Source organism: Zalophus californianus, chromosome 1 (genome assembly GCF_009762305.2).
Source record: "Zalophus californianus isolate mZalCal1 chromosome 1, mZalCal1.pri.v2, whole genome shotgun sequence".
In the NCBI taxonomy this organism is placed as follows: Eukaryota; Metazoa; Chordata; class Mammalia; order Carnivora; family Otariidae; genus Zalophus; species Zalophus californianus.
The window spans coordinates 21,574,676-21,597,000 of record NC_045595.1 but is presented as its reverse complement, the minus strand read 5'-3'; the positions used below and the strand labels follow the sequence as shown (position 1 = coordinate 21,597,000).

The 22,325-nt window shown below is 60.2% G+C and overlaps 1 protein-coding gene across 6 annotated transcripts in view; it reads right to left on the bottom strand.

The window, feature by feature from the left end:
* Positions 1-19,503, bottom strand: part of PRKCD (protein kinase C delta) — a 29,030-nt gene extending 9,527 nt beyond the window's left edge. For 4 of the 6 annotated variants that reach the window (XM_027587040.2, XM_027587041.2, XM_027587042.2 and 1 more), the window contains exons 1-6: positions 19,273-19,409; positions 15,848-15,947; positions 3,547-3,679; positions 2,284-2,483; positions 412-472; positions 80-242 (exon numbers count right to left, since the gene is read on the bottom strand). In XM_027587040.2, coding sequence (XP_027442841.1) covers positions 80-242; positions 412-472; positions 2,284-2,483; positions 3,547-3,661 — 539 coding nt within the window. In that variant the 5' untranslated portion in view covers positions 3,662-3,679; positions 15,848-15,947; positions 19,273-19,409. Of the gene's footprint in view, positions 1-79; positions 243-411; positions 473-2,283; positions 2,484-3,546; positions 3,680-15,847; positions 15,948-19,272 lie in introns of all 6 variants that reach the window. The other 2 variants (XM_027587044.2, XM_027587045.2) reach the window with 1 other exon arrangement.
* Positions 19,504-22,325: the final 2,822 nt, after the last annotated feature.

Genomic DNA, 22,325 nt, shown 5'->3' with positions numbered 1-22,325 from the left:
ATCCCCAGGCGAGGTCAGGGCTGGCTATGGGGCCCTCCCTACCCCCACCCCACCCTCAGCAGGCACAGCCAGCCCTCACCAAACAAAGTCTTTGCACACAGAACAGAAGGTGGGCTGTCTGAAGAAGGTGGCAATAAACTCGTGGTTCTTGATGTAGTGGATTTTGGCCTGTTTGATGGCTCCACGGCGGTTCATTGTTGGGAACTTGGCCTCGTCTTCACCACGCATAGACTGTTTGCAATCTGGGGACCGTGGAGACACGAGAGGTCAGTCCCAGCTCCAGGAAGGACAACATTCCTGGAGTCCCTCCCAGGGTGGCTCCGAGTAGACTGTTGATAGGGACTGCTTCTCTAAGCTTCCGCCCTGGCTCTAGCCTCTGAACCTACGTCCTCAGCCCAGGGAGGGTCTTACCTACATCTTCCAGGAAATACTGCACAGACATCAACACCTTGGCCTGGGGTTGCAGGTCCAGCTGCAGGGGTGAGGGTTGGGGGAGGGGGGCATAAATGAGGGCAGGCTCCAGCCAAGCTGGACTCAGAACCTGCCCCCATGGTTGGTCCCCCAAGCCCAAGGGAGTCCTGGCAGCCTAGCCAGACACCTGTCTGCCCAGTGTGGGCACGGCCCCGCCCTTGAGCCCCGCCCCCACCCCCGACCCAGGGGTATTATTACATTTGGGGAAGTGAAAGGATCCAGCCCACACCCAGCCCGGCCACATGGCCCAGGAACAGAGTGGGAAGGGAAACTCCCCACCACCTCCCCTGGCTGACCCCTTGACAAGGATCTTAGAATAGAGCCCCCCCACAGCAGACACACAGACACATGCATGCTGACACCCCCGCGCTGGTGCTCTCTGTGGAGGGGGCTCTGCACGCCCAGTCTCCTTACACAGTTCTGAAGGCAGGACCTTCACCGCTCCCAGGACCCACGCCTGGTGCCTGACATTGTCCCTTGGCAGAGTGCACAGAGAGTGCCGCAAATATCTCTGCCTGACCGGCCAAGGGTTGGTACAGCCCTGGGTCAACTTCTCTCCTGGCCTGGCCCCTTCACGCCTCCCTGGAGGCTGACCAGAGTCCCTGAGGGTCTAGGATCTTTTCCCATGGGGACACCTTGGCTGCAGGAGCCCACATGTAACCCCAGGGGGCAAGAGACGCCCTGGCCATGCAGACATCCTGTGGCCATGAGGGACACGGGGCCACGTGCGCGTGTGGAGGCCAGGCTCCCCAGCAGGTGAGTGGTGGCCCTCGGCCTTCTCCTTCTCCTGTCTTCTCACCGTCGAAGACACATAACTATGCTGCCTCATGCCTGCCTGCACCTGGAATATCAGTGAAGGTTCCAAACAGAACTTGCAACACTGGGTGCCTCTGAGAGGGGCCTGGTGCCTGGGCGGGGGGTGGCCAGGACATCCTCCTACGTACATTTTGAAATGTCTTACCATGTGCCTATCCTGCTTCTATGAAACTAAAAGGGAAAAAAGTAGTCACAGTGGCGAGGGTGGCTCTCTTCAGCACCTACCATGTGCCCAGCGCTCCAGTAAGCCCTTGGCATCCAGTGGCTCATTTCCCCTGAACAACTGACCCTGAGGTAGGGTCTTTTCCTAGCTTCTCTTACGGGTTCACACACAGGCTCAGAGGGGCTGGGATCCGATCAATCGCAGAGCTGGTCTCAGCTGCGCAGCCACTCAGGAGGCCAGACAGGGCCTGCGCACATGCGTGCACCACCGCGGCCCATGCACCCTCACCCACGTCCGCGCACATGTACGTGCACCACTGCGGCCCATGTGCCCACAACCCCCCCCCACACACGTGCACCACTGCGGCCTGTGCACCCACACCCCACACACGTGTGCGCTGTTGCAGTCCATGTGCCCACACCCCCCACACACACGCGTGTTCGCCGCTGCAGCCCGTGTGCCCACGCCCCCCCCACACGTTTGCCGCTGTAGCCTGTGTGCCCACGCCCCCACACACACACCTGCACCGCTGCAGCCCATGTGCTCACGCCCCACACACACGCGTGTTCGCCACTGCAGCCCATGTGCCCACGCCCCCCACACACACCTGCGCTGCTGCAGTCCGTGTGTCCACGCCCCCCACATGCGCGTGCGCTGCTGCAGTCCATGTGCCCACACCCCCACACACACGTGTTCGTCGCTGCAGCCCGTGTGCCGTGTTTGCTGCTGCAGCCTGTGTGCCCACGCCCCCCACACACGCGTGTTCACCGCTGCAGCCCACGTGCCCACGCCCCCCACACACACCTGCGCCGCTGCAGCCCGCGCGCCCTCACCCAGAACTCGGCCTTGCCGTTGTTCTTCTTGCAGCGCTCTGCCAGCACCGACACGCCCACCGTCACCTCGGACACCGGCTCCTCGGCTGCCCGCATCAGCACGATCTGGATGACACGGCCCTCGTAGATGTGGGCATCGAATGTGGACTTCCACTCGGGATACATGGTGGGCTTCTTCTGCACCAGCGTCTTCCCGCGCTCTGCAACATGGCCAGGCAAAGGTCTGTCTGGGGCCCGTCTGTCCCACCCTCCCCCGACTCCCTACAGCCTTCAGCCCCGGGAGTCGGCCTGTCTCCCCACCCCACCCCACCCTGAGGGCCCTCCTGAGGCTATTTCCACTCCTCAGCCTTCACAACTGCGCTCTGCTCACCTCTCCAGCCTCGTGTCATCTCTAACACCCCAGAACACGGAACTGTCAGCAGCTCCTCGAGGATGTCCCGCTAGGTCCCACCTAGGTTCTGCTGCTCCCTGGTCCTGTGACCCTCATCCTTTGGCCCCACTTAGCTGTCACCTCCCCTAGTGCACTCACTCAGTGAACACACACCGAGGCCCCTCATGCCAGCCACGGTGCTGGAGGTGAGGAATCCAGCAGAAAGAGAAGTTAAAACCAGTGCCTGTCCCCCGAGAGCCCAGTCCAGGACAGAGACACGAGCCCATTAATCCCTCAAGTAAACATTAAATCACAGCTGGGATGAGACTGAAGAAGGGCAGGGCCAGGGTTCTAGACCTGGTCTGGGTCATGGTCAGCTGGTGTGCCCCAGCCTAAGGGTCAGGGAATTCTTCCTGGAGGAAAGGACAGCTCAGCTATGACATAAGGGATGAGTCAGGGGTCAGCAGGTGAGGGCAAAAGCCAGAAGGAATGGTGGGAGATATTTACCTCTTCCAAGAAGACCTCCCTGACCCCAGCTCTGGGCTTCCCTAGCACAGGACTCAATGTCTGGCTCCCACACCTGCCCACCTGACCGTGAGCCCCACGAGGGCAAGGCCAAGTCAGCCCTGGAGCATGGCAGTGTCCTCAGGGCCCAGCACAGAGTCTGACACAGATGGACATGAGGAAATTGTTGGGTGAAACCACCAGTGGGGGGAGGGAGCCAGTGCTGGAGGCTCTATGGGCACTCAGTGGCCTCTACCTACAGTCCTGCACCCGTAGCGGGGCTGGGCAGGGAGAGGAGCGTGAAGAAGAGAAGGATCCCTCAGAAGTTCTAGGGGAACAAAGCACGGGTCCTCCAGGGCCTCCTGCTGGGCCCCAATTCCCAGTCCTACCTGTGCTGAGCGCCTCTTTCATCTTCACGGCACAGAAGGGCTGGCTGGCCTCATCGGTGGGCTGCAGGGAGCCCAGCTCATAGGAGGTGAAGGCGATGCGCAGGAACGGTGCCATGTTGGGCCTGCAGTGGGGCTGCCAAGACAGAAGGGGTGAAGCCAGGCAGCGAGGGACAGCCTTGGGAGGTGCTCAGGTGACCCCAGGGGCTCTCACTGCATTGAGTTTGGCTCCCATGGTGTGCTGACAAGACACTAGTGCTAGCTACCATTGGGAAACCTGAGAAGTTTTCCAGAAGTCTGGATCTGTGGCATCCCTGGTAAGACTGCTGGCTGTGACGTCAAGCCCACCGGGCAGAAGCTGGCTGGTACGGCCCCCTTTGTTGAGTACCTGCCAGTCTACTCCAGGCTAGGGGCCCCCTTTTCACTCCTCCCCAAAACTTACCTGGGCCCTGGAGGCGGGTGAGTCTGTGACCCCGGGTCATTTATTTGGGGGCTCATTTAAGGCCTCCTTTAATGCCCCACTGCGGTGCACTACCCTGGGCCAGGTACCCAGCATGTGCCGGCCAAGACGGGCAGGACAGTAACCCTACCTCCCTGCACCCTGCTCCTTGCAGCCCTTCTTGGTTTCCAAGTTTGCTCATAACTACTCAGGCAGACTGACAGGGCCAAGATGACCATCCCCACTTTTCAGAATGAGAAACTGAAAGCCCGAGGCTGAGCCAAAGCCTAAAGCCGAGATTCCACTCACAAAACACCCACTCCAGGGGCTCCTAGGTGGCTCAGTCGTTAAGCGTCTGCCTTCAGCTCAGGTCATGATCCCGGTGTCCTGGGATCGAGTCCCGCATCGGGCTCCCTGCTCAGCAGGAAGCCTGCTTCTCCCTCTCCCACTCCCCCTGCTTGTGTTCCCTCTCTAGCTGTGTCTCTCTCTGTCAAATAAATAAATAAAATCTTAAAAAAACAAAAAACAGACAAACAAAAAAAACAAAGCACCCACTCCATTCAGGGAGCAGGGCAGTGAAAGGGCCCAGCCACATCCCTCACCTTCTGAACCTGAGCCCCTTGGGGGCAGGTGCCTCTCACCTACAGAGGCTGCCTGCATTCTCAAACTAATTTTTTTCCAAACATAAAACTATTTTAAAGTTGAACGTACACTGACTTTGTTTTTTAGACCGCACAGGTCAGCCCCGCGTTCCCCTATTCCTCGCTGTTCCTCAGATCAAGGCTCACTAGAGAAGGCGACCCTGAGGGTCTTCTGGGTTGTCCTTCCTGGAGGATGGTCACACGCGCAAGCCCACGGGTACACATGCACACTGGCTCTGGGCCGCACACATGAGGACCCTCGGTAAGTGTGGTTGAACGAACACTCACGCACACGCACACGGGTGTGTGCTCGCTCCTTCCCGAGCAGAAGCCAGCACGGCGGCAGTCTCACACACGCACCCCCAGCCCCCCCACATACATGTGCACACACAGCAGCCCCCCAACCCCTGGGATGGCTCCCCCAGCTCCTCCACAAAGCAGCCGGAGGAATAGCGGGCTCTGCTGTTCCCAGCCTAGATGAGCTCACAGGAAACCCTGACCTCAGCCTGCAGCCCAGCCCAGGGGCCCCACCAGCCCTCGGCGGCCAGCAGCCAGAGGAGAGGGGAGGGGCCGGGCGAGGCAGACCCCACCGTGTCTCCGGCCCAGGCCTGGCTCCACCTCAGCGGGAGCAAGAGGGGGTGTGTAAGCTCACATGGGAGCCCAGGTCCCAAAGCCTTCAGCCTAAGACCAGCCAAGCCAGCTACCATGACCTCTTGGTAGGCAGGAGGGAGGAGCCGGCTGTGGGCGGCTGCTAGCTCCTCCCTGGGCTCGAGCACATGGTGTGCATGAGATGGTGTGTATGAAGGTGTGCACACGTGTGCCTGCAAGGACGTGTGAGTGGGGGACACGTGGGGGGCACTGAGCTAACGTGGAAGACAAGGGCAAGTTGCACGGGCCTGGCTGGCTGGGTGTAGGAGTCTGGGTGAGTGTCCCAAACTTTCAGGCCAAAAAGGACACCGTGCCCCTCCTGCCACCCTGCTGGGCCTGGGGTTCCAAGGTACGGAGTTCTCCCTGGGGGTTCCAGAATGATCAGCAGGGCCCCTGCACAACACACACTTGCCACAAGTTTGCATCCACAATCCCAGGGCCTGACCCCAGCAGACATGGCTGGGCCTCGTGCTTCCCAAAAGGATAACCTTGAGACCCAGGTGGGGCACTAATGGGCTCTCTGAATGTCTCAGAGGATGAGGGCTGAGGGGGCAGGCAGGGAAAAAGGAGCAATAGTCGTGTGCAGGGGACCTGAGCTCCCGGGACAGAGGGGGTCAGGGTAGCCCAGGCGGCAAAATGACCTGGTCATTTTGGCCAAGTGGTCAAGCTGCCTCCCCAAGGCCTCCCCCTGGGGCCCAGTCCAGGTGGTCCTCGGACTCCATGACCCCTCCCACCTCTAGGTCGCCCAGCAAGAGCTGTCTGTGAGGACCACCCCGGGGCTGCATGGAGGAGACGGAATCAGAGAAGCCCCGGGAATGGGAGGCAGAGCCCAGCCCTGCAGGCTGCCAGTCAGACCTGCCCTCTGGCTCTTGCTGATCAGAGCAGCTGCTGCTCAGTTAGAAGCCACTGGAAGGAAACCACAACCACAGCAAGCCCCAGCTCTGGCCCCAAACCTGTACAGCCAGGCCACAGTGCCAGGAGGAGGGGCACCCAGGTATTCCGTGGGCTGCCCTGGGGCTACTTGGCAGTGACCCCTGGGTTAGGTCACCCGGCCCCAACTTCCTAGACTAAAACTAGAGCGCAGGCCCTCCACCCAACTGCCCTGCCCAGACCCCAGGAGGGAGACAGACACCATGAGCCGACGTCTTCTTCCCTCAGCACGTGACCCTGGGAGAGGTGTCGGGCCCTGCACACCGAGTGCCCCCCCTGCACAACAGAGCCTGCGTTGCCCATCTACCTCGCAGAGAGTCTGAACACTGGTGGGGAAACCAGGGAGTGAAGAAACGGCACAAAAGCAGGGTGCGCCGAGTATTTATAGCCCCCATGCAAATAGGCCCAGGCCCACAGGCCCCAAAGGGAGGCCACTGGCTCAGCCTCATGCTGTTCTGCAGGGCCACAGAGGGGGCAAGGGCACACCTCCCACGGGCCTCCACAGGGACCAGCTGAGGCCAGCCAGCCCTTTCCCAGCCACCAGTGGGCTCTGGATCTCTACCACCCTGCTTCTCCAGAGGCAGCCCTATGAAGCAGGGAGGACCAGACAGAGTCAGAGGATCTGGGGGTGAGTCTCAGCACCCCCACTTACAAGAAGGATCATCCTTCCCTGAGGCCAACACATACCAGATTAACCTCATCATGGCATTAGCTCACTTCATCCCTGTGCTGGTTCTGGAAGTGGGTATTTTACTGATGAGTAAACAGGTGCAGAGAGGCTAAGTGACTTGCCCAAGGTCACACAGCCAGGAAGAGGTAGAAGGATTTGAATCCAGGCCTGCCTGATGTTGCAACCAATGTTCTTTCCAGTATGCCATGCCAGAAAGAATTGATGAAGGGAAAGAGGGAGCAAAGGTAGAGACAGAGAAACATGCCAGGAGCAACACACACAAACACAGGACAGAGGAACCAAGGAGAGGGGTAAGGGCACTGATCTCCTGGTGCTCAACCAGAGTCTGTTCACCCAAACCCCTGTGGGCTGGTCCTAGGCCTGACCTTGAGGACCTCCTCCTTCTCTGTACGAGGGTGATACTAACCCCTGAACTGCTCTCTTCCCTCCAGTCCCAGCCCCCTGGGCCAGCCTCTACTGCTCAAAACCTAGGGAAGCCTTGGCTGTTCTAGATTCCAATCCCAGGGCATGAGGGCCACTGACTCTGCCCCACCCCCTGCCCCGCCCTAGACGAGCCACCCAGAGGTAAGGAAAGGTAGTGCTGGGCCGGACGAGAGCAGGCAGGTCACCTCCTCCAGGGCAATGGAAACCTGTTCCCAGCCAGCTCAGGGCAAGTTGGACACGGACAACCTTGAGGTGGCCAGAGTGAACCTGATGGTTGGAGCTCCCAGGGAGCAGAGGACAAGTGTGCATGTTGCATATCTCCACATGTATGCACGTGAGTGTGTTCCAGCAAAGGGGGTGGGGTAGGAGACGTAGCCTGAGGGGTGCCAACAGGAACAGAAATGTATTTCCCAATTTTTCTACAGCAATCATGGGTAATTTGTTTGATAATAGTTTTATAAATGGTGAAAAATAAAACCCAACAAGTCAAAATGTATCCAAGAGATGGGCCTTTAGAGACTAACATGCACATCTCCTCTTCATAGGGAGGTGGAAACCAAGGGCAAGGTCCTTCGGTGAGAGTCTCCAGGCCCCAGATCCCACCTGGTCCCCTTGACCCCAGCCCTCCCCTGGCATGGGATTCTGCCTTACAGGCCACAGGGTGGGACAGAGGAGCAAAGTGGGGCCCTGAGAAGACAGACCTGGCCAGGCTCTCGGGGAATGTGGGCAAATGTGGAGGGAGGCTCTCTTAGAAAGTCTGCTGGAGCAGGCTGAGGTCAAGCAAAGCAAGCCAGCCGGCAAAGCTGAGGCACCTGCTGGGTCTGCTCTTCCATGAACAGACCCTTGGGGGCGGAAGATGCGCCCCTCCCATGCAACCTTTTCTCACACATACCTGCCCAACCTTGGGGCCAGCCCTTGCCGCCTGCCCGTGGAAGGCACCACCTGCTGCCTGTCAAGGCTGGCTGGAGAGGGCAGCATCACCAGGGGGGAGTTCAACATCCAGCCCCCACGGGCCTTGAAGGGTGAATGAAGGAGGGCGGACACATGAGGCCCAGAGAGTGGCAGGGAAGGAGAGTGAGAGGCAGTGTGATCGATAGGAGGGGGCTGGGCTGGCTCTGGCAGCGCTGCAACAGGGCAAGGGAGCCGGGCTTGACAGGGAGGCTGGCCTCCCCAGATGGCCTTCCAGACGGAAGCAAGTCAAGGAGGCCACAGGGGTTTCCCAACCCAGGAAATGGGCTCAGCAAGAAGAGCAGGAGGTGGGGGAGGGGAAGGGCTAGCAAGGCCCTTCTAATGCCCTTCCACCGGAGCCTGTGCCCCAGCCTCCATATGCCCAGCCCTGTCCTGGGAGGAGGCTCAACTATGGTCTCAGGTCATGGCCAAGTCCCAGAGCAGGGGATGCTCCCGACACCTGCTCCTCCCCAGAACCAGCCCCTCATCCCCTTGCCATGCTCCTTCTTGCCCCCACCCTCATACCACACAGACCAACCCACTGCAGTGAACTCTCCTCCTTTTCTCCAGTGACCCCCTCCCAGTTGCTACCACTCCTGGTCCCTCCCCAGCCCGTGGAACCTCCCGGGCTCCCCCTGCCCTTGGAGAAAGCCCAGACCTCAGTCTGGCCTTGGCCTGCTCTCCACCTTGGACCTCACCTCTGGCTGCTCTGTGAACTCCTGTCTCTTTCAAGCCCCCTCTTTCTGCATATGCTGTTCCCTCAGCCAGCGTGTCCTGCATAATTCCTATATATCCTTTCAGACAGTGCTAAAGGCCATCCCTGGGGAATTGTTCCTCCCTCCCCCAGGAAGCCGGCTGCTCCCCCACCTCATGTTAACCTCTCCCCCCGCAGGTACCCTCTGCAGTTGCCTGGGAAGCTCATGCTGAGGACCCGGGTCTGTTCTCTGGACACGGTCTCTGTCCCCGGCTCAGGCTTCTCAGCCCTGGCCGCACATCTGAATGCCCTGAGGAGACATTCAAAAATCCTACTGCTGGGCTGGCCCAGCCCACTGGGATCCAGTGGGAATCACAGGTAAGGCCTGGGCAGCACGAATGAAGTCTCTGCACTCACAAAGAGGGGGGGGGGGGCGCGACACCCTGAACCAGTGAAGGACTCGGGTCCTCTTCCCAGGAAAACACGCGCTGGTGGCAACATAACTCCGCACACGATGGGCTGGGGGGCTGTAAGTCCCGAAGGCCCCGCCGGCAGGCACCACAGTGACAAGATGCACAGGGCCATGGGACTCACAGCTCGTTGGGGGACAGTCACATAAACGTGTAACTAGAGGGCGACGTGAGTGCTGCTCAGGCAGTAAGTACAAGGAAGGGAGTGAGAGGAGCTGGGGTGCAGTGGGGACCAGGATGCACTCCAATCTGACAGGCATGCAGGGGTGCAGCTGGCCCACTTGGCCAGAGGGGCTGGAAGAGTCCGAGGGCAGGACTTGGGACCAGCTGTCATGGGCTCACACTCACTCCTGCCAGCACGCGGAGCCAGGGGCAGGGAGGACAGGCCCTCTTGGCGGCAGAGTCCACACCAGGCCCAGGCCTTGAGTCACTCAGCTAGTCCTAGGACTGGGGAAGCCCCGGGGTCAGCCGCAGGGAGGGCTCCAGGTACCCCCGAGGGAGGAACGAAGGCCCCTTCATGGTAGGACTGAGGACAAGGGGGCCTCTGTGAGGAGCTGGGGTGGGGGGTATATGGGGGCCTCTCCCAGAATAACCACACATGTGCACACACACGGGCACACCCACCAGCCCAAACACACAGTCACACATGGGGAACCCTGTTTGCAGCTGGACACGCGCGCACACAGTCAAAACCACAGGCACATACACACGCCTACAATGACTCAGTGACACACACTAAGAAACACCGCCCCCTCCCCACGTTGACAGATATCCAGGCCCACGCAGGCCACCCAGGACTCTGACACCCTCACGCATTCCCCACCACAGGGAGATCCAGCTGCACACGGCACACCACGAGCACAAGGTACACAAGGCAGAGATGCTCCAGGCCGATGCGGGCACAAACGCAGGAGCCTGGAAGGACCCACACGCATCTGACTAGGCGCTGGTACCAGGGAGGTCCAGATGGAGCTTTTTCTAGCACAGCCCTTGGGGGTAATGGCTAAGGAGGGAAGGGCAGCCGTCGGCCGGCTGGGCCTCCCTGCTGAGGGAGGCAGAGAGAGTCCCTCCTGGCCCAGAGCAAAGTCCAAAGTGCACAAGGGAAGGAGGGGGCCAGTCAGGCAGATAGCTGGGCAGGCCTCCCCACCCACCTGTCTGAGGGGACAGCAGAGGCCGAGGACAAGGCTAGGGGTCACAGGTGGCGGTCACAGGCCTGGTACACAGGAGAAGGGGAGGGCGTACACCTGCTGCGGGTAGGACAGCCATGCCAAGCACCCCACACACGACCTCTACTGAGCTCCAGACTCACTGGGCAGAACCTAACAAAGAGAGATGGAGCAATTCACCCAAAACCACAAAGCCGATGGGGCAGCCCCAGGGGGAGGCAGAGAGGGACCCTCCAGTTCTAAACCTGGAACTGGCCACCTGCCTCCTGTGGGGTGAGGGCAATGGTGTGTGCTTGGCCATGGGAATGGCTTCTCCGCCAGCCTCCCCAGAGGGCAGCCCCAAGTCTGCTCCTCCACCCTGTCCCTCTGTACCCGTGGTTCTCCCCACGGTTGACATTCATCTTTGCTCGGGAAAAGGTGAGATGGCCACTGAAGACTTTTGCCGTCCGTCCCCACAAGGTGAGCAGGACCCAGATCACACCTCCCCACTCTAGGGACGGGAGAGAGGCACAGCCAGGGTGTGCCATCCCACGGCAGGTGGTAAACACGGGAACTTCGGAGTGGGGGTCTGGGTGTGGGCTGGACAGGTCTAGTTCAGACCCGATCTGCCTTCGGTGCCCGGAGAACTTGGCCAAGGTGCTCTGGCATCCTCGGCTGTAAAAGGGAATGATCTTGCCCTGCCTAGGTGGTTGGTCTGAGTGCAAGACCAGCATCCTTATTGCCACCGCTGTCCTCTTTCCTGGCCCTCTCACCACAGTACCTGTGGTGACAGTCATCCTGTCACCACAGGTACCCCCAAACTTCCTTGGATCAGTGGGTAAAGGGGCACTCTCAAGCCTCCTGCCCTGCAGTGGCCCTGCCCTGGACTGCTGCTCTGGGAAGAGACGGGGCTGGGCAAAGGCAGCTCAAGACCCCCGGCTGACCCTGGGCTGGCTGCCGTCTCTCTCAGGGCCTCAGTCTCCCTGTCTTAACAATGGAGACCCCAAAGCTTTCTCCAGCCCCGGTACTGGAAGCCCCTGCAATCCTCTTATTTCCCCCCACCCCCGCCCTGGCCCCACATCAAGCAGACAGCTGATCCAGCCGCTCGGCTGTGCTGTTTACCCAACAAGCCGGTGACATGACCCAAAGCTTCCGGTGCTGTTTTGAAAACAGTGGCTCAGCCACCACAAACCTGCCCTCCTGGACACCTCGGCAGGGACCTTCAAGGGACAACCATCCCAGCCCTGTGTCCAGGGCCTCTCGAACTTCTCTACCAAACACCCACAGAACCCCGTCCTCCCCAGCCCAGGCTTGCCTGCTACCTCTTAACTCTCAGGTCTCCGCTTTCGGCCCAGGCCCGCCAACTCCAGGCCTACCTGTGGGCCCCCCTGCCTCCCCAGACTCATTAGGCTCTAGAAGCACTCAAACACATGTGAAGCAGGCCTCCTGGTGTTCCCCAAGCAAGTGCCACCTCATCTGCTAGCAGGGCCAGACGCCGTGGAGGTGGGGGGAGGGTAGGACGCTTCTTCCCCACGCGGTACCGCTCTCAGTCCTGTCCTGAAGTTGTCTCTTCTCGTCTCTCCACCACTGCCCTCAACCTGTCCCCATCACCCTCCCCAGGATCTGCACCCACCTGCTTTCCTTCCTCTGATCCAGCCCCACAGCCCCTCTGCCCCAGGGACTAAAGCAGATCTCTCGTTACTCGCTTTCCAATAAGCCCAGACGCCTCTCCTGGGGCTGACCCACGCAAGCTGCTCCCGTTACCTCCCTGACCTCCTCGGCCACTGCCCTCCCTTCACTCCTCTGCCCCAGCCACAGTGACCCCTTTCAGTTCCCTGAGCAGCCGGGTTCCTTCCTGCTTAGGAGCCTCTGCACTTGCTGTTCCGTCTTCCTGCCCCTCCCCTGAAACACAGGCTGGCTCCTTATCATTCAGGTCTCAAATGGAAACTCCCTGATATGCCCATTGCACAGATGAGGCCACAGAGGCTCAAAACAGTCCAGTCGCTGGCTCAAGGGTACACAGCCAGTAAATATCAAGTGAGAATTCGAACCCAGGTCTGTCTGACACCTGCAGAGGTCTTGCTCCTCAATCTCCAGCATGCCCTCACTCACACTTCTAGCCCAAGGCCCCTGCCCCTCTCCCTCCCTCCAGTCTCCTGGCCCTTACCTACTCTACCACCATCATTATCACACCAACACCCGAGGCCCCCAGCCTCTTGGCCCTGGATAGCAAAGGGCCTCCCCCTCCCTGGGCTGACCCTCTGCATGTCCCCAGGAAGGCAGGTCCCTGCCCACGAGCTGCCAGGTGTCAAGGACGTATGTAGGGATATGTGTGCAGCGGGAATTTCTAGCCCTGGACATCCACCCCCTTCCCAGTTCACAGGCAGACTCCAGGGGTCCGAAGGGTAGGCAGGCTGGCAGGAGGGCTCACCATCCACCCCTCACCGCCAGCCTCAACTTCTCCAAGCCCAGCGTCCTGCAGGGGACCATGGTGGGGGAAGGGGCCCAGGGGAGGCCTGAGGGGGCAGCAAGCAGCTGCCTTTCTCTTCCCTGCATCCATTTGTCATGAGATCTATTTTTCTCCCTTTGAAAGGGAGTGAGGGGGCTGGGCTGCTGAGTGGGCACAGCTGCTCCACCCCGGAGCTCCTCTCCTCCGAGGACATGGATAGAACACTCCCCGCCCTGCAGGACTGCCCCTGGGAGGCAGATGTAAGGGGGGGAATGAGGGAGCCTGAGACCTGGCTTCTTAGCCGGGCTGTGCGGCCACCTGGCCCTGTGACACTGGGCGGGTGTCCAGGTCTTCCGACAATAATAACCCCATCATCAAGACCACTTGCTGTTTTTGGGGGATAGTTACCATAAACCGAGTGCTAAGTGCTTTACATAACTACAGTTTCTACTCTTTAAACACTAATAAAGTGCCAGGCACGAAGCTAGCTGCTTTGCATACATTATCTGTAGTTTCCGGCACCTGCCCATGAAGATGGATGCTATCGTTGTCTCATCTGTCAGAGAAGAAAAATGAGGCACCAGGCACCAAAGCCACTTGCCCAGGTTCATTCATACGGCTGCTCGGAGCTGCCCGATGCCAGAGACGCAACCCAGCAGATGCCAAGTCACACAAGGCGGCTGCGCCTGCCAGAGTTAGTGCTCTGAGCCTCAGGGTAGAGCTCGGAGGGAAGGAGGAGCTGGGGTTCTAGGGGCTGCAGGGGAGGTCGTGGCCTCAGCCCCCGAGCCCTCTCCTTGGGCCTCCGGCAAGGCCTAGTCAGCCCTGGCAGTGGGAAGCCTGGTCAGTCAGCCTAACCCACTGGCCAGGCGCTGCTCCCCTCACAGGCAAGGCCAGGGCGGGGCAGGCCACAGACAGAGGGCTGGTCAGTCCCACTCTGAAACCACTTCCTGGGCAGCCCAGGGGAAGTGAGCCTCCGGAAACACCTCGGATGGACAGGCCTCTCCCTGGGCCCAGGCCTTGGAAAATGCACACACCACTCTGGGAGAAGCATCCTGCTTGCCTCCCGGTTGCCAGAGCCCAGTAACTCTGCTTCCGCCAGGCATGGATGCTACGGGGGACAGCGGGGCTAACTGGACCCCCATCCACCTGCGAGCACCTTGGCCCCATGACCACAGGCAGCCCACTTCCTCCTCTGTGGCGGCAGCCACAAACAGTGTTGGCACAGCTCACGTGGTCCCTCCCCCTCATCCCCAACTCCCCCCACACCGAGTCCTGGTCAGCCTGGGGTCTGGCCCAGGTGAGCAGGATGGCTGGTGAATGCCTGGGCAGAGCCCACCTCCCCATGTGGTCCAGCCCCCTGGCGCACCTGTGGTCACCGCCACACCTCAAACCTCACCCTCAGTGCCAGACGCAGGCTGGGTTGTGACCCTGACCTAGGACCCCCCACTTCCTGACCCAGAATGGGCAGTGTGGTGTGTGTGGGCAGGCCTCTGTGTACAAGGATGACTGGGTGAGCATCTGTGTGCGTGTTTGAGCGTGCCTGTGGGTGAGTGCATGTGAAAAGCTGTGGACGTGTGTGTGCATGTGCGGTGTGTGTGTGTGTGTGGGCACTCACGGCTTTGCGGGCATGGGTGCCGAATGCAGTTCAGTCTCTATGTCCTTGTGTGAGCATACCTAGGTCTGCGCGGGCGAGGTAAGTGATGTTTGAGCTTTGAAAGTGGGCTGGCTCCACGACTAACTGGTTGAACGTCTTAGGGAATGAGGCTCCGTGCTGGGAGAGGGTGGCCCCCTGACCTCAGGCAGCAGAGGCCCTCAGCCAGCCAAGGACATGTTACCTCCTGCCCTCTAGGTTTGATGGTAAGTTGAATAAACAGCAGACCCAGTGATGACCCTGCCTTTGTTCAGCGCCCACTCCCATCCCAGGAGCCAGGACCCTGACCTCCTGCTCCCCCTCCCCCCAGACTTAAGCTCTGAGAACTCAGCCCCCACTGGTCCATTCACACCCCTCCCCAAACTTGTAGGTGCCCAACAGCCAGTAGGGAGGGGAGTGGGGGCTGATCAGGGAGGCCTCCTGGAGGAAAGACCACCTTGGCTATCCCTCCCCACCATCACTCCCTAGGTTCCAGGTGCCCTTAGCAACGCCATCACACCCCCAGAACCTTGTCCACTGGACTTTGGACACTCAATGGATAACTCACAGGACTGTTTTCACTGCATTGGGGGCTGAAGGAGGCAAGTCTGGCCCCAAAGGAAGGAATCTCTAGTTTTATAAGGGGCCTGAGAGATTACAGCCTTCCCTAGTATTCCAACTCACCCAGAATCTGGGGGTTGGGGAGGGGGATTTTTGAGTCTCTCCTCCACCCCAGAGAGGCTGGGGAAATGAGGGAACTGGGGTGTGGAAGAGAGTGCAGGAAACCTCTTTCCATTCTCAGCTTGCCCAGGGCAACCATCAGGCCCCCTGTGTGATGATGATGAAGACAGCCTGAGGCCAAGCCAAGGGGCCACAGAAAAGCTGATGTATCCCCCCTCAACCCTTGGCACATACACCACCATCTTTCTAACTAACCAGCAAAGTGGCACCACTCCTCACCCCAAACTGCTGGCGGGCCCAGGCCTCTGAGCTCCAAGGCAGGGAGCCCTCATAGGCCAGGCGTAGTGCTGCCCTCTCCGGGCACCCAGGCCCCACACCCAGCCCGAGGACTCTGTGAGACCCTCCCCCCACCCAACCCAGCCCCCACCCCGGCAGAAGGGGAGGAGCCCAAAGAGGAGGGCCACCCCATGCACAACTGTCCATATGTCCATCTGTCTAGGAGGATCTGGTCTTACCTGGGGCTCCTGGCTCCCCCCTGCCCTCAGTCCTGGAGCCTGCTGCAGCCACCACCAGAAGTAGGCCTGTAGCCCTCACCTGGGCCAGTTCCAGGCAGACCTGCAGGAACGAGAGGAAGCAGCTGAGGTGGAAGCCCAAACAGGCTCTCCCCATCAGCTGGCCCGGTCTGGCTCAGAGACCTCGGCCTCTTTGGACTCGGCTTTCTCTTCTGTGGAAATGGGGTGTTGGGCCCAACTTTTCCAAGGCACCGGCTATGTGTCCTCTCCATGCTAGGGGCTGGATCACTGTGTCTCAGACGCCGGAGCATTTCCAGACTACAGACATACCAAGAAAGCGCTTCCTAATCTTCCTGTCTGCAAGAGGTCGCCCTGTGACCTAGGAGACTTCGTGGCAGTGGTGGCCACTGCTCTGTGGTCTAGGACAATGTCTCTGAGCCTCTGTTTGTCTTATCTTCAAAATGAGGAGACTACATCTCCCCAGGTAGTTCTGAGGCCCCAGTGACGGGGCCTGAGAGCCCCTGTGCTGGACTCACATTGGGAGTACCGAATGAACAGGGACACTTTCTATTCCTTGTTTCGCACCTCCTAGTCCAGGTGACTCTCCCATTAATATTGGGCCCGTTATATAGCTGAAAAAACTGAGGCTCAGAGAGACCCTAGAAGGAAGGAATGGCAAAGGCAGCAAGGTATCCCTGGTCTCCTGGCTGAAAGACCTGAGCACTTTTCCTGCAGGCCAGGCCAGGCCTCCACAAAAGATTCCCCTCCCCAGATGGGAGCTCCTCCTCCAGCTGAAGACCCCCATCACCACTCCCTGGGGAATGAGGCACCCTCAGGCCTGTCTGTATGTTATTCCTAATTTTAATTTAAACTCTAATTAGCTGTGGCAGCTAAACGGTGTCAGTACCCTGCAGCCAAGCTCCAAATCACTCCCTAGCCCTATCTCCCCGATCAGTGCTGCTGAGACTGGGCAGGCGTCGAGTGGGCTGAACAGGGTTCATGGGGTCTCTGCCAGCCATCTGCCCTCCTGCAAGCAGTCTGGTCAAGGGCAGGGGATGGGCAACAGACACATCACAGCCAGGAAACTGGGTTGGGGACTATCTGGGCTTTTCTTAGCCCAACTCCACAGAGAATGGGGACCATACAGTTGGGGGCGGGAGTGAGTGGTCACCAAGTAAGACTTAGCATGTGCTAAGCTCTGCCTGTGGGCCAAGCCTGTGCTAGAGGCCCACTGACATAGGACCCTGAGTCCTCACAGCAGCTTTTTCTGTTCTGCAGGTAAGGAGACGCAGCCTTAGAGAAGCCTAGCTCCAGTCCCTTGCCCATAAGAGGCAGAGCGAGTATTTGAGCCCACATCTTTCCTGGGTCCAGAGTCCTGGGTCTTCGTCACAACACTGCAAACCCAAAGACTTGCCCTCCGGTATCCCTCAGCTTGGGGGAGTGAGAGATGGAGGCCTTCCCCAGCCTCCCCAGGAACTAGGGCCGGGCTTGCGGAGCCACGTGCACATCCACACCCCCACAGCCTCCCACATGCTCTCACACACTGGGGCTCGCACTGTCCCTCCCAGCACTGTCACCCCGGGGCGCAGGCACCACACTGTCGGTTCCCCACAATCACAGGGACTCCCTAGCACCCAGACTGGCAGTTTCATACAGTCAGACTCTGAGTCTCCCACCAGTCACACACTCACCCCTGCCAGTCTCATCTCAGCCACAGTTCGGAACACACCAGATCCCTTATACCACCCTATAGCAGGTACAGCTGTCTAAACACCTCAACATGGTGCGCGCGCGCGTGTACACACACACACACACACACACACACACACACACACACACACACACACACACACACACACAGCTGCCCTCTACCGGCCTGTCCACCGCACCCCAACTCAGTCCACAGCAGGAACGAGGAAACTCAAGGGACCCGTCCCCTCCCTCGGTGACCAGGTCAGCCTGGTCACAGCAGCTCCGTGGCAGTGGGAGAGGAAGAACAAGTGAGTGTGCATTCATATCCACACTCATACAGACACACACAAGAGCATGGTGGGCTGACACTCCAACACCACTGGCTCCCAAAATTAACAGCTCAAATGTATATGGCCAGTGGGTCACCATGACACAAACCAGTGTGCAACAAAGGACCCTCCAGACACACAAGGGACACACAGGCACACGAAGACACACACACATACCAACACACAGAGGGGAGTCTGGTGACAAAGAACACACCAAGACATAGTACACGCATAGTTGCAAAGGGCACACAGAGCCTCAGGACACCCAGACATACACACGCACACACAGGCAAGTCACACCATGTGCAAAAGGACCACAGACACAGTGACAGAGAACACACATGGAGGCACAGATACATAACATACCTACATGCTCAGCTACAGGCGACTCAGCACAAGGAGTCAAGTCCAACCATCAGGGTAGGGACCAGAGAAGGGGATGCCCCCCACCCCACCAAGTCCTTCTGACCAGATGGAAGTGGAGGGGCTCAGTGGGGTTCTCCCCTCCCAGGCGAGGACAAATGGGACAGTCGGAGAAGTGAGACAGTTCTGACGGTGTCCACCTCCTGCCTCTTCACCCCTGCTCTCCTCCACCCTCTCCCCTCACCTGGCCGGGCCCCCACGCGGGGGTGGCGTCTGGATTGCGGAGGGGCCAGGACCGATGGGACCTGGAAGGGGCCACCAGGGGAGGGGACTCAGAGGGGCGTAAGGGCGGGGCGGTAAGAGGGGGATGGTGGAGACTGGAGCCACGCCCAGGCGGGAGACAGATGGAGAAAGGCAGAGAGAGACACCCAGACTGAAAGAAGAGAGAGAGAGCTAGGAGGAGGCGCCGCGCGGGCTGGGCCCGGCAGGGACCCACGGCTGGGGGGCGGGCGGCGAGGCCGGGCGCGGGGCCCGGCCTCCAGTCCGCAGTAGAAAAGGAGAGGCGGCGGGACCGGCAGGGGGCGACGAGCGTGGGCCGGGGGCGCGGCTCCGGGAGCACAGGATCCAAGGGGCGGCGGGAGGTGCGGTGGGGGTGGGGCACGCGGAGGGCTACGGACTGACCGATCGGGACTGGAAAGACGCGGACGCGGGAACATAGAGGGGGTGGGGTCAGATGGACCGACCGAGGGCCCCGGGGATTCGCGAGGGACGGGCGAACGCTCCGAGGGTCTATGGCACACACGCGGGTGGAGGGGCCGGGAGCAGACCGACGAGAAGGCCTCGACCCCTACGGCTGAACGGAGGGATAGACCGACGGACGGGGGACGGAGGCACCGGCGGGTCTCGGAGCGCGACGGGACTTTCGCTGGCCGCGGCTCAGTTTCTCAGTTTCAGAAACGGGAACCGGATCGGGGAGGGGGAAGGGAGGGGCGGCGCGCCCTAAGGGTAGCCCGGATCCCACGTCGGGGCCCGGCCCTCACTCACCTCCCGCGCACCGCCAGGCGCCAGGGGTCGCGGCGGCTGGGGTCCAGCTCCGGGCGCCGTCCCCGGGCGCGCTCGCGGACAGGGGTTCGCTGCGGGCCCGACCGGGACGGGCCCGTAGGCCGGTGAGTCCCGTCCGGGCCTCAGCGCGGCGGGCGGATGCCGGGGGTCGCTCCGGGGATCCCGGTGCCGCCGCCTCCCTCTCTCTCGCCGCTGCACACGGAAGTGCAAGGGGGCCGGGCGGCGCGACCTCACCCAGGTGCCGGCCCCGGCCCCGCCCCCGCTCAGGGCCCGCCTTCACCAGGGCCAGCCCCCCCCGAAGGCCCCGCCCCCGCCGCAGCGAGGAAGGGGGTCCGGGCCTCCGGCTCCCGGTGCCGGTCGCTCTCTGCCCTCCCCGGCGCACCTCGGCCCCCGCCCGCCCTTAGCCCCTCAGAAGGGGCCCCACTTTACGGAGGACGACGCTGAGGCCCGCGGGAGGGGGGCGCTCTCGCCACCTCTCGCACAGCGAAGTCGGGGAGGCGCCGGCGGGGCTTCCCCAGCTCCCAGCGCCCACGCCCGGGACTCCCCACCCGCCAGCTGGCCCGCCGCGCCCGGCCTCGCTCTCTCTCTTCCTGTTGGCTGGAGTGCGGACGCGGCCGGGCCCGGTGCCCGCCGCCAGGCCGGCTGGTCCCGGCCGGGCCCCTGAGAGGAGCGGGGAAGACTCCAGGGTGGGAGGCTCTCGCTGGTCTGTCGCTGCTGGTCCAGCGATTCTAGGAGCAGCCCCTACCTTGATCCCCCAGTCTTCTCTCCTGCCCCCACTTTCCAGAGCTCCCCACTGCCCCTCGTAGGCGCCTGAGCTTCCTTTCCATACTTGAAACTGGGTTGTCAGGCATAACTCATTCATTCACTCACTCACTCCATTCATTCATTCATTCACTGGGTACCCTCTGGGCCCAAAGTCTGAGGATGGAGAGGGACCCAGGGATCCCATGAACTTGTCCCAAAAGCTCAAAAAGGAAAAGGCCAATGGGGCCATACTCCCAAGAGATTTCATTTTTCCAGAGGCAAAGAAGAGGGTTCCAGATCCCAGGCCTTCTGGGAGATCACCTAGAAGGGATGGAGAGACAGCTCTTCCCAGCTAAAGCCTAATGGTTGGAAATGGGGGGCAATTCCTGAGGAGGCCTGAGTTGATCAAGGGGCTCATGGCTGAGAGAGGTCATGGCTAGGACTTTGGTCTCAAGGAGCAGGTGGTGGCCACTGTCCCAACGGGGTGGGCTCCTGAGAGCATGGATGGGGGCAGAAGGGCTGCCTGTTGTTCAGGTGAGAAGACCCTGGGTTGTGGAAGATGGGTGGGGAGACCGGACCAGACCAGGTGGGTCACGGGACGGTGGATGGACGGGGAGGAGGAAGAGTCTAGTGAGACCTCCGGGGATGGAGAGCCCTGGCGGAGATGTGGATCCCAAAACTCTGTTTTAAGGGGGGCGAGGGGGATGGGGGGGGCTGGGAGGGGCTGGGCTGGAAAGAGTAAAACTATGATTCTTTCCACCACAGAGAAAAAAGAGGGCCCTGGTACCCTATACCTGGGAAGGGGGACCTGTTTTGAAAACTGGCGTATGTCCAGGTTCTTAATCCTGATGCCCCATTGGGGTAGGCTCTGTCCACCAACCTGGACCCCTCTGGCCACATGGAATATCATTTGGGAAATAAGCCTTATGCCTTACCCTTCACACATGCTGTGTCCTGGGCCCAAATACCATTTCCCACTCACCCCATGTCTCTGTCTGTCTTGGTTGTGTCCACTCACACACCACTTCTCCTTGATACCAGCTGCGAATCCAGAACACTTCCCTGAGCTAAGGGACTGTATTCATCAGAGTGTTTTGTGTCCTGGTCCTCTCACCCTCCACCCATGGCTTCCCTGGGGTTGGGCTGGAGGGAAGGGTGATCGAGGTGAGCTTCCGGGGACTTTTGCCCACCTGAGATCAAGTTTCTGTTCTGGTTCCTTCCTCTAGGTCCACAGTGGCCAACTTACCGTCTCCCTCAGCATCAACCGTAGGCCCACCTTGTGCTAAGCTGGATCCTTTGGGATCTCCAGGTCCAGCCACCAGACTTTTGCTCCCACACCCTGAGGTTCACCTTAGAACACGGAAAGGAAGAATAATGGCTCTTCCTGATGGAGCCTCCCCAGTGCCAGGCCCTGTGTCCAGTATTGGACGTGTTCAATCCACTCAGTCCTCAAGACCCCACAAGGTAAGGGCCACTGTTAGTGCCACTTTGAGTGAAGAGCAAACCATGTCTCAAAGAGAGGCGAGGCCACTTGCCCAGGGGTACACAGCTAGTGAATGCCAGGGGCAGGATTCAAGCAAAAGGCTGTCCCGCTCCAAAGCCCATGTTTTATATCAGCGGTTCTCGATCTCAACACTCTCGGCCTTTGGGCCAAACAATCCCTTATTGTGAGGACTGTCCTGTGCCTTGCAGGATGTTTAGCAGCACGCCTGCCCTCTACCCACTAGATGCCAATAGCACTCCCTCAAGTTGTGACAGATAAAAATGTCTCCAGACACTGTCCTTGGCGGGGGGGGGGGGGGGGGGGGGGGGGGGGGGGAGGCAAGGGAGCAAAATCTCGCCTTGTTGAGAACCATGGCTTTCGAGCAGGGCTGGTAGCATGTTGTGGGAGTCAGAAAGATTTAAATTAGACACCAGGAAGTACTTTCTGGGCCCTCAGGATTATGCAGACACATGAGCTCAGAGGCTGTGAGCACACACTGGCCTCAGCTAATCTTTCTCTTCTGGAAACTTCAAGGGGAAGTGTGATGCACCCAAAGAGGGGCAGAGAGGCTGAAGCTGTGTAGGCACAGCGTGACAAGGACAGAGGAAGAATGCACGAGGTGGGCTTCCGTCCAGAGACAAGCCCTGCAACCAGGGGCCCCAGGGAGAACAGGCTAAGCTCAGCTGGAGCCACTGTGCGTGGTGAACTGTTCCTGAGTGCCACACTGGGCAGGCCAGGGCAGAGTCCATACAAGCTTGCCTCTGTGCCCCCAGAGCCTGCCTGCTCCCCAACTTGGAAGGGCCTACTG